Consider the following 12,228-nt stretch of genomic DNA (forward strand, 5'->3'; position numbering starts at 1 on the left):
CCACGGGAGCCACTGTTACTGCTGGCATGTGTCACAGCCCTCTGATATGCTTGGGCTGGGAGAAGATCTCTGTGGTCCAGACGTCTCCAAGACCAGCAGCTTCCACTCTGCAGGCACTTGGGATTGGAAAGTACCTTGAAGGCCATCTAGTCAAACCTCTCCATTGTGCTTTTCACTCCCTCCCCCAAGTGCATACACATCCTATATTCCTTCTACACTTCTGAAACTTCGTTTTTCTCTTCTTGAAATGTGGAAATGTTTCTCCTTTGATGTTCTAGCCTGACTCCTCCAGAAACTGCTAAGTTGCTTCCCCATTTCTTAATCCTGTCACTTAACCTATAGTCCAGAGGTCACACATCTGACAACGTGGCTATACAGCTTGGTCCCATATAAAGTTGCCTTGGCTAAATTTGTCTATAAGGCCACATTTTAGTTTATTAATAGGACTGTAGCCCAGATGCCACTAGGGGTTCAAGAAACATTTCTGGACCAAACAGATGAATCAGGAAACTAACACAGTCTTGGCATGTCTTGGCATCCAGTCTCCCACTTCACCCATTCCTCAGACATCTGGTCATACGCTACCAACACACACACTGCTGGAAAGGTGACAGTAAGGGACATTTCATTCAGTCCAATGGCATTTACTAAGGCCTGTTTGGTGCCTGGATTTGTGTGATATGCTGGAGTACAGAGAGCTGATGCAGAGCTCTTGCCCTTGCAAAGCTCAGTCTAGGAGAGGGAAGAAGACACAGGGGTGGGGAGGAGTAGACATGGCAACATAAACCCCAAATTTGGAAAATATGGAGGAGTCAACCAAGGATAGACCGTTCCACCACCAATGAGATCTGTAACAGTAAGGGAAGGTACCTCTGCCATTGGACTGCCCATCCAAAGGCAGATGTTGAACATGCAGTTGAGCAGAGGAATCTGAACTGCAGAAGAAAAGGACTAGACTAAGGAGATGTAGGGTGAGCAGTTTATATGGTCCAGAAATAAGCCCTGGCATTTCTAGGAGGGTGTGGCATTCAGCATTAATGTAGCAGATACAGAAATTAATGAGACCTGGTTTGGATAATTAGATCAAGGCAGCTTTGGGACTGAGTACCAACAAAACTGCACCAGGTTAAGGAGGAAAAGAGGAGTGATAAAATCGAGATGATGAGTGAGAACCACTTTTTGGAGATAAGGAAAAGAAAAAGTGCCAAGCTGGTAAGAAGGCAACAAAAATATGCATGGTCAAAGCAGATGTTGCTGGTGTTATTACTCTTTGAAGATGGAAGAAAAAACTCAGACACGTTCATAAAGGGTAAGAAGAGCCAGCTAAACAAAAGAGAAACTGTGGTGGGCCCCAACAATGCAGACAGAAGAACGGGTTTTGTTTGATGCAGTGCAAGGCCATCTCAAACTGAAGATCAGTGACGTTGACCACAGAGACAGATCACTGAAGAAGACTCAACTCAGGTTGAGGGGGACCTGGTACATGTCTTCATGTACTGGAGGAAGCTAGGGTGAAATGGAGCGACTTGAGGTCAATGGTATGTGTTCTGAACAGTCTCCAGGCCTGGGGACAAAGTGGTCAGTAAACAAATGCTCAGACACAGAACTGAAGCCTGGAATGTGACCAAACATTGTAACTCTCCAGTGGCAGCAATGAGCAGGGCTATGTGCTTTTCTCAGGGAGAACTCGGCTGCCTACACAGGCTGAGGAATGGAAGAAACGGAGCAGGGAAATCAATCCCAGCTTGAGAGTTGGCAAGTAAGACAATGCTGAAGGATCACTAGAACAGAAGGTGCTAAGGATGAGGGACATGACTAACTACAGACAAGGCTGAAGAAGCAAGAGGAAGGAAAGAACTAAAGGGATGGAGGTTGGGACACAGGTCAAAAGCACTGTCAAGGGATGGGAGGGTGAAAAACAAAAGGCCAAGACATGGTGGTCACCAAGTAGGATACTGGGATGTTAGCTTTCAGAGCAAAGCTCTGAATAATGGAACTGTGCTGCTGTATAAGGTGGACCATGTAGATGTCTGGAGTTGAGAAAATGCAAGGTCAAATGGGTCACTCAAATGAAACAATACTGCTCCAGAAAGCAGGAAGAGAATCCTCGGGTACTAAAGGCTTCCAGGAGAATGAGGGAGGTAGCTTAGCGCCAGAGACTGACAGAGAGGGAAAGGAACACAACCACAGATCTTTACAGGAATCAAAACAGCACTCCAATTGACCACACAACCTAGAGAGAACTGAGTTAAGGGGACGCGAAAGACATGTGGTTACCATAACATATTCATCCAGAAACACAAATAGAGTTGGATGTCAGGATAAACCTTCATTCTGCTAAGAAGGCCCTGGGGATTGTGGAGTAACTATCAAAGGTATACTTTGGGAAGCAAATAGAGGAAATAGCACTGGGCTCGGAACCAGGAGACCTGGGTTCAATAATAAACATCAGCTACCATTTAGCATGCACTTACTCTGGGCAGGCCACTATGCTAAGCATTCTCACACAGACTCAGTGTAGCCAAGTCTTAAACTGAATAACCATAGGCAGCAGTACCCTACCCCTCCCCTTTCTAGACTCCGTTCTCCCATCTGTTACTGGAAGGAATGGGATACCAAGATAGAGTCTTCCAATTCAGCCGATCTAATGCTGTGAGGCCCCGGGGCTTCCTGAGCCATTCTCTCTACTACCAGACGGAATTAAGACTTACAGCTGAAGGAGTTGGGGGCTGGCCCAGCAAGGTGAGCCCAAGCAGGACTCAACCACCTGGGGCCACTCAAGGGCAGAAGAACAGTTGAATAGCCTCCAGCTCTTTCTTGCTTCCCACTGGCTTGCAGAAAACCTCCGAGCATTCCGTCCTGAAAGAAAATGAAGAGGCTTAAGATAAAAAGCCATGTGAGTCCTCCACCCAGTCCTCCACCTCAAAATTAGGCTCAATCTCTCTCCCCCCTGAATTTTCCAACTACTCAAAGCATCCTGAGTGCCCAGTTTTCTTGGCTCTGAGAAGAAAAAGGTTGAGGGGGACCTGGTACATGTCTTCATGTACTGGAGGAAGCTAGGGTGAAATGGAGCAACTTGAGGTCAATGGTATGTGTTCAGAACAGTCTCCAGGCCTAGGGACAAAGTGGTCAGTAAACAAATGCTCAGACACAGAACTGAAGCCTGGAATGTGACCAAACATTGTAACTCTCCAGTGGCAGCAATGAGCAGGGCTACGTGCTTTTCTCAGGGAGAACTCGGCTGCCTACATAGGCTGAGGAATGGAAGAAACGGAGCAGGGAAATCAATCCCAGCTTGAGAGTTGGGTCCCCCAACTGCTCCCTCCACATGGTGTTACTTTACACTACTGCCTGTGATGCCCTGGGACTAGTTTTCCTCACCAGTCTTGGTGTTGGCCACAATCAGCTCAACAGTCCATCTAAGGATGTAGGTAGGCCGGATCCCACGGTTCCCCAAGGTAGACAACTCTGAGAACATCCTCTCCAGCAGGGCCTGTGTGAAGGTCTGGGAGTGCAGGCCTCTGAGCAGGGGCTGCCAGAACTGAGAGAATGGCTTTGGCACCAAGACGTCATTCAAGTCGATGTTTTCTGGTTTGTGAGGGATACCCGTTGATGGATGGGAAGGGCAATGGGACCAAGAGCAAGAGAATAAGAGCACCAAAGCAAGCCAGCAAGAGGGGGTGGGGAAGAGAAGAAAAAATGCACACCAAAGAGAAAGAGCAGACACACCCAAGTCCCAACAACAAGAATTGCCATCGCAGAACAAGAGGAAAGGAAAGCAGAACAGCAGGGAAAGAGAAACCAGTTAGTATCTGGGAAACAACAACTGATACAAAACCAAGTATAAAAGAAAAAGAGCTCTGTTTCTGACTTCAGCTTTGTCAATAACTCACTGTGTGATTTTGGTTCAGTAACTTCCCCTTTCTGGACCTCAGTCTGACCATCTGTAACATGAGGATGTTGGACTAGATGACCTCTCAAGGCCCTTCCAATGCTGCTGTTCTAGCTCTCTAGCTAGTGGCTAAATCATATTTAACAAGGCACAACAACAGTGTTAAGAAACCCCCACACTACCCATCCCAACCCACCTTAACCAATTCAAGGCCATCTAAGGAAAGTCCCACTACTGCCTATTGCATTCAGCCAAAAGGGCTGACGTTTCAACCCACCCCACCCCACCCCACCCCACACTCCACCAACTTCTGGAGTTCCCATACAAGAAACACAGAACCCTAAGACTGCAGTGAACACCCAGGATCCTACCTTCATACTCTATCTGCAAAGCTGCCAACTGCTCAAAAGTGGGAATGAGGAAGCCGTCATCCAGAAAAGCATCCAGCACAGCATTCCTAAAGCAAATGACAGTAGTTTAGACAGGCATGGTTGGTTGCACATGCCTACAATCCCAGCTATTCAGGAGGCACAGGGGGCAGAAGCAAAAGCATCATTAAGTTCAGAACCACCCTGGGTAACATAGCAAAACTCAGTCTCAAAGGAAAATAAAGGTGACCTTTCCAAATATGCTGCATTGCTTCACTGGTTATTTAAAGTTGGAATGACTTAATGGGCTCAATGGTACAAGACTTAACATGGTGTGCATAAGGCCCAGGGCCTAAATCCCAGCCCCCAAAAGACAGAAAACAAACAAACAAACAAAAACCCAAAAACACACACTAGAATGCAAAGTGACGGAAGACTCCCCTATTCCTGCAACACTTCCAAAACAGCTAATGTCTCTGTTCAAATGGCCAGAGTACCAGGGCGAGAGACTAAGCAGGTGACAATGGCTATAAGGCTTCAGGCTCCTGGGGGAGGGGCCGAGCCAGAGTCTGGAATCAGTGGGCTTTGAACAGTCATGTACCAAGCACATGGTGATGTAAGGACCATAAATGAGAGCAGTGGTGACTGAGTAACTCAAATCACAGGGGAAAAAAAAGTCTTAGGCTGACAGAAGAAATTAATGCCTGGGTTAGACCTCAGTTCCTACGATATTCCGTTTCTCCTGCCCCTTTCTCTGTCCTCTACACATTCCTTTCTTACTAGCTACCCTCTTTTAGATCCTAGAAGTTGAAATGTTAGGAACTCAATTGCTAGTTCATATATGACTCGGGACTTCGTACTGAGAACCCAGACCAAAGTTAGAGGGGCTGAAAACACCAGCAATAGGGGAAATTTCTCAGCTTCATCTAGCTCAAATCTAAACCAGCAACAGTGAATTCTCTATAGCTCCTGGCTTGCTAAGAGCCTCTCCAAGCTGACTAGGTCTAGAAGGAATCAATAAGCTTTCACGATGTCCTATTATCTAGAAGGCTGACAACATAGTCAGTTCCTTCTATCCATCAGACCAAGTTTGAGAAAATAATTGTCCTTCCAACAACCATCCCTCCTCTCCTCAGATAAGTAGCCTAGAACTTAAAGCAGCCTACCAGCTGTCTGCTCAGCACAAAAAGGCAGATACTATTATGTAGGGCACAGGGGTAGGTGTTCCCAGCTGCTGGGGAAGCTGTCCCTCTGACTTTTGCTGAAGGATAGAGCCAAGAACTAGCATGGGCAAACTCTAATAAAAATGCCTTTGGAAGCATGGTGGGGTGCACACATTTAATCTGAGCACTCAGAAAGCACAGACAAGTAAATCTCTCTTTGAGTTCCAAGACAGCCTGGTCTACACAGTGAGTTTGAGGCCCGCTAGAGCTATATAGGGAGACCCTGTCTCAAAAACCAAAACAGACAACCAAAAAACCCATAACAGCACCATAGCTTTTGGAACTAATCTTCTGGGAATAATCCCAGCTTACATGACAAGCGTCCATTCAAACTCACCCGCATCAGAGCTAGTATAGATTTCTTCAACTCTGCATTTTAGATATCTTTTAGCTTTCCTTCACTTGAGGGCCAGCATTACCTCTATAGTTTTGGGTTTTGTCTTTTCTTTCTTCTGTTTTGGCATACCAGACAACGGCTCTACCACTGAACCACACCACACTCCCAGCTTTCCTCCATGGCTTGTTGGCAGTGAGTGCTCCCAATCCCTTTCAAACTGAATTTAGGCAGAATATGAGAGAGCAACATTTTCGCCTACTCTGGTTGAAGTGAACATTGTTTGTGGGCAGGGCGACACACAGCCATACTGAGAGAGGAGGGAACTTAGCCTCTAGCAGCCATCCTGAGAAGGATGCCTAGGCATGACACCTAAGAGATACTGACATCTTCCAAGAGCTGTTTGAAAGAACAGACTAGCAGTATCCCAACACTAGGTAGAGAGGTGTTAAGATGTCAAAGCCTTTTTCCTTTTTTCTTCTTTTTGGCTTTTCGAGACAGGGTTTCTCTGTGTAGCTTTGGGGCCTGTCCTGGATCTCGCTCTGAAGACCAGGCTGGCCTCAAACTCACAGAGATCCACTTGCCTCCGCCTCCCGAGTGCTGGGATTAAAGGCATGCATCACCACCACCAGGCTTCAAAGCCTTTTTCAATCTGCCAAGACTGCTACATCCCATTTGACAGAGGAAAAGGATTGCTAGGGAAGGCCTGACTATAGGCATTCCTAACTTTGGCTGTTGTAGGAATCACAGCAGGCAACCTGGGAGATGGCAGGGCTGGAGGCAGACCATACAGAAGACATAGTCCCAATACAGGGGAGGAGGGTTGCCTCTAGCATTTCCTACAACAGAGATCAGCTAGCTAGAATATGACAAGTGCTTCCTTTCTGGTACTAAGAACTGAATTCAGGTCATTGTACATACTAGGCAAGCACGATACCGCTGACCTATATCCCCAGACACTTTTCCCCCCTCAACTATTATTTTGAGACAGGGTCTCACTAAGTTGCCCAGCCTGGTTCTGAACTCATTCCGTAGCACAGGCTATGAATTTGCAACCTGCCTACCTCAACCTCCCAAGTAGCTCAAATTACAGGTCTACATCACCAGGTATGGCTTGGAAACCAATTTCAATGAGGCTTTTATCCTCTATCCAGAGGACAGGGAACCCAGAGTTACCAAGTTACAGACCTGTTCTCCCATGAAATGCCCTTGAGTTCTTCCAGGATACACTGTACACGTGGGGAAAGGTTATTCCACACCTTAACAGCCTGGGGTAAATGCCTGTATTTCTCCAGCACCTGACAGCAGAGAAAGTCAATGAGAATTGTGACTCTGCCAAGCAACCCACCCCAAATTCCTCCAGGATCCCTTCTCATAGTACCTGGGCACTGCCCTTAAGGAACAGTACAAAGCCACCGCTCCTTTATTGGCCCAGCAGCTATAAATGACTACATTTTCTCCCTATCCCAGTCTCATCCCTCCAAATCCTCTGTGGCTCCCGCTCATCAGATATTCTAATACAGGTGTCAAATGGGAGGATATGGTTTGAGAAGAGCAGAGATTTGGGGGCCAAAGGGTAAGGAAGAAACGGGAAAAACGAATTATGGGAGCAAGAGAATTGCTGAGACTCGGGTTCTTATTCTAGTTCTATTATGAACTGTGGATAAAACCCTGACTCTGTCCCTTCTCTCATCCAAGCTTTCAATCTGTCTGTGAAAAAGGGCGAATAAACGAAATGGTTTCTGAACCTTTCTATAAAAAGTGCAGCTAAGTCTCCTCTGCTCTAGGGAAGCTCGTAGGCCCCACCTGCTGGTCATCTTGAGAATCACCGGGCTCTACACTGCCGCACATTTCCAGTTCTCACCAGCAGAGCTGACGGTCCATCAAACTTTTTCCCTTCTAGCAGTTCACAGGATCATCTGAATAGACTCTACTTATCTCCTTGCTAGTTCCCACTCCCTCCGGGAAATACCTTCGTGCTTCGCCACTTTTCTTCCAAATTCCCTGAGAAGTGCCCTCATGCTTTGCCACTTCCAAATTCTTTCTCAAGCTCTCTCTCTCAGGTAGCTGGCAAGAGGGAAGAAAAGGCTGGGGCGGTGACAGCAGACCGCATCAAGGCCATTTACCTTAAACTGCTCCTCTTCATAGGACACCAGCAGTTCTCGTGCTTTCTCTGAAAACAGAATGGAAGAAAGTAGGGGAGGAAGCCCAGTCTCCCATTCCCTCTGAGCCTCTGAGCCTCTTGTACCTTATTTCTTGAGCTGTAAATCGAGAACTTCACCTAAGTCAAGAAAAATGGTAAGGCAAATGCAATAACCATTCCACCATGGAAACTATCCCAGTAAGACAGTTTGTAACAGTAATGTTTTAGGCTGGGACTCACTACAGCCCACAGAAAATGTTCTATCAGGGTACTAAGTAGGACTGACGCCAAGCTTGAGTGTTCTAGGCACCGGGCCCCTCTTTGCCCACATGAGTACCTACCATACAACTCCTTATGTCTTGGAGAGCGTTCTGGGCGAGAAGCTGCCTCTGTGTTGTCCTTATCGTTTGCCTCACCCTCGACAGCCAACTCCTCCTCTTTGTCATCATCCTGAGGCTCTGGTTGCTCTTCCACTACATCAACAATAATTTCCTCTTCCTCTTCCTGAGGTTCTTCTGACTCTATCTGGTCCTCTTCCAACTCCCAGGTCTCTTTCAGGGTATCCTCCAGTTGACGGCTCCAGTATGTCTTCTGGAGCCAACTCAGGACAAAGTTGCAACCTAGAAGAGGTGGGGGTGGGGGATATGCCATAGAACCAACTATGGGCAAGTAACTAGCAGGTCCCCAGCTCTCTGGGCCTCTACTCTCATTCTGTATGTATAAATGGCAAAGTCTAAGGAAGAGACATGACTCCAGGGCTCCAATCTCAAATATCCACATAGGGCCTCTCTTGCTTTAGCCTGTTCTTTGCATTCTCCTACTCACTAGTATCGTTCCTGGGTGTGTGTGTGTGTGGGGGGGGGTGGGAATCTGGGGTGCCAAATAAAGCAAGGGGTGGTAAATGGGAGAACTGAAACCTAGCTACATCGGCTACTTACATGGCCTTAGCCAAGTCACTTTCTTTTTCTAGATCTCAGTTTCCTGATTACAAGGGAAGAGACGACATCAGGGATTTTTAATCAAGATGGAATGAATATAAAAAGAATGCCTGAGTTCATACACTATGGTTTAAATCTCTCAACACACCCCTTCAGACTACTAAACTACCTACACAGTAAAATTTAAGAGGAAAAAATACCCTATAATTAAAATATCAAGAAGGACCAGAACACTGAGGCTACAGAGACAGCTCATCTGCTAAGAGCAATTGCTGCACCTGCAGAAAACCCAGGTTCAGACCCCAGTGCCCAGCCCAGAGCACGTGGCTCACAACTGCCTGTAACCCTAGTTTCAAGGGCCCAGCAACGTCTCCTGGCCTCCACAGGTACCCACGGACAAACAGCAAACACACACTCATGTACGTAAATAAAATAACTCTGAAATTTAAAAAAGGACCAGAACAGTCCACTGCTAAGCCATATAGAAACCTGGTTTCATTTTTCATACTTTCACACATGGATTTTCCCATATGAAAATACTACATATAGTGATCACTAGGCTTGTGAAAGCCCCTTATACTGCAGCCAAAATGAGTCTACGATATATCCCACCCAAGTTCTGGTCCTAATACTAGATAAAATCTTCCTCTCTGTCCCCCTTCCCCAAATGCCACCTAGCCAGGACCCATGAGCTTAACTCTGATAGGTGTCACACTCACTGACACTCACCTCTGCGGCAGTCATTTATATGGGGCATTTTCTTGTGGGTCAGTTTGTGGCGAAGTTCAACAACCCAGTTTGGAATGTTCACCTGATTAGTGGTGGAGGATGAGTTTAGTTAGAAATGAGAAAATAATGAAGCTTGTAGAAACTCAGGGATGAATCACCCTGATGATCCACCCCCAGTGAAGATTCCAGTCTTACTGATAATCAAGATTAAAATGCATTATTTTACTGCTCATTGGAAGTAGTGTTAAAATAAGAAAAGGCAACTACCTGCACCCATTCTCCTTCAAGAGAGTTCTTTGAATGGGCATTAGTAATTACCTCCTCAGCCTCCCTTTACCCTTTTCTTCTTCGTGGGTACATTTATCATTCCTTGCCTCCCACAAGAGCTCCAGAAGTTTTGTCACAGTTAAGAACACACCCACCCTCAAAGCCCCTACACAACTCACTCAAGCCAGAAATACCTGGCATTTTCTTGCTGCTTGGCTGAGCTATTTCTTTTCTTAGATTGCCAGCTCCTGGCGGGCAGACATTTTGACTACTACCCTCTTTTGTGTTCCTACCCAGTAGTATAGTCAGGTTCCTCACTTTCATTGAGCCATTCCAAACAACCAGAGCTTGCCAAGCCCCTCGAAATGCAAGTTATAAGAAACATGGGGGGTAATCTACTTCTTTAAAACTGGACATTCCTTCGTCAAGTCAAAACCTTTCTGGTAAGGACTCCAACAGCACAAGAAATAATCCTAAAATTCAACAAATGGGATTGCATGACACTTAAAGTTTCTGAACATGAAAGAAATAACTAAACCAAGAGAGCACAGCTTAGAAAACAGGAGAAAATATTTACCGAGTGTATATCATATAGGCATTAGTATCTATAAAGAATCCCCCAAATTAAACAATAAAACATTATCCAATCGATTAATGTACTAATATACAGTTCTCGAAGAAATGTACATGGTCAATAAATATTTGAAATACTGTTTAACAGCCTTAGCTATTGAGGAAAAATAAACATTTTTAAGATTTGATCTCAGCCCAGTCAGAATGGCTATTAGGAAAATAGACAAGAGTAAATGCTGGTAAGGAGGTGGGAAAAAAGAGTACCAATATTCACTGCTAGAACGAGTGTAAACTGGTATGGCCACTTTAGAATCAATATGGAGGTTCCTAAAAAACTAAAATTAAAAGTATCATACTAAAAAATTAATTAAAATTATATTAAAAGTATTGCCTATACCACTCCTGGGCACATACCACAGAAATACTTACACTTCCACGTTTACTGCTACCCTGATTCACAATAGCTGCAATATATAATGAGCCCATATGTCTATCAACACAGACATGAAGATAAACATGGGACATATACAGAATGGACTTTTATTCGACTGGAAGGAAAATGAAAGCATGATATCTTCAGGAAAATAGATGGAATTGGAGATCAGCATGTGAAACAAAGAAAGTCAACTAGTTCATCAATTTTTTCATATGCAGAATCTAGATTTAAACTGTGTGTGTGTGTGTGTGTGTGTGTGTGTGTGTGTGTGTGCGCGCGCTTAAGGCATGAATACAGAAAGCAGACTGTTGGGGAGGGAGGAAGCCTCTACTGACAGGGACAAGAACATGTGAGGCTAATAACGTGTGACATGCAAGCAAACATTTGAGAAAAGAGGGGGAACAGGAGAGGAGAGCAGAGAGGGACAAATAATAAAGTATAACAATACATGCTGCCAGGCGGTGGTGGCGCACGTCTTTAATCCCAGCACTCGGGAGGCAGAGGCAGGCGGATCTCTGTGAGTTCGAGGCCAGCCTGGTCTACAGAGTGAGATCCAGGAAAGGCGCAAAGCTACACAGAGAAACCCTGTCTCGAAAAACAAAAACAAAAACAAACAAACAAAAATACATGCATGAGTGTTGTCACGTGTCAACAACACAAAACTTGAAAGCTAAGGGTCTGAAGCTCCGACTGGGTCTACCTGGCAGTGATGAGATTAATCTGTTTGCATAAGTTACCCCATGACCCATTTAAGAAAAAGAGAGTGTGCAATGTCATTTTATCACACATACCTCCTGAGCCAGGTACTTGAGGGGGAGGTTAGCACATTTGGTCTTCCTCTCCGAGATAAGGTTCACAAACCTGGGTTGGCAGAGAAATATGTGGCAGAGTACAAAAAAAAAAAAAAACAAAACAAAAAAAAAACAACAAAAACCACACACACACACACACACACACACACACACACAAAACAAACAAACAAACAAAAAACCGTGTTTTACTCAAAATTCCTTGTGAAGTTACTGACATCTTACATCCTACAATCTTTTTACTGACTGGCCTGTTCTTATGATTGGTGTCAGCCAGAGCAGAGACATTTCTACCCACCCCAACATTTACTGAGGAATATGCTATGTTACTGAAACAATACAGGTAAATAAGACACTGCTCTGGCCATGACAAATTTGGTCTGGAATAATCATGACTCATTATGGTAGAACACAGTATGCTATAGATGTCAGAACAAATTACTACATCAAATGATATGGGGAGAACAGATAGATGACAGAAACAGAGGACAAAGGGAAGACAACGAGACGGAGAAC

General features: G+C 45.2%; 1 protein-coding gene across 2 annotated transcripts in view; it reads right to left on the reverse strand.

Annotated features, from left to right (window-relative positions):
* Las1l (LAS1 like ribosome biogenesis factor) overlaps positions 1-12,228 on the reverse strand; it is a 31,194-nt gene that overhangs the window by 16,929 nt on the left and 2,037 nt on the right. The window contains exons 3-11 of one of the 2 annotated variants that reach the window (XM_036175065.1): positions 11,695-11,764; positions 9,628-9,709; positions 8,302-8,580; positions 7,944-7,990; positions 7,006-7,115; positions 4,264-4,349; positions 3,894-3,944; positions 3,382-3,588; positions 2,712-2,859 (exon numbers count right to left, since the gene is read on the reverse strand). In XM_036175065.1, coding sequence (XP_036030958.1) covers positions 2,712-2,859; positions 3,382-3,588; positions 3,894-3,944; positions 4,264-4,349; positions 7,006-7,115; positions 7,944-7,990; positions 8,302-8,580; positions 9,628-9,709; positions 11,695-11,764 — 1,080 coding nt within the window. The remainder of the gene's footprint in view (positions 1-2,711; positions 2,860-3,381; positions 3,589-3,893; positions 3,945-4,263; positions 4,350-7,005; positions 7,116-7,943; positions 7,991-8,301; positions 8,581-9,627; positions 9,710-11,694; positions 11,765-12,228) is intronic. The other variant, XM_036175066.1, reaches the window with a different exon arrangement.

This window comes from Onychomys torridus, chromosome X (assembly GCF_903995425.1).
Source record: "Onychomys torridus chromosome X, mOncTor1.1, whole genome shotgun sequence".
Taxonomy (NCBI): Eukaryota; Metazoa; Chordata; class Mammalia; order Rodentia; family Cricetidae; genus Onychomys; species Onychomys torridus.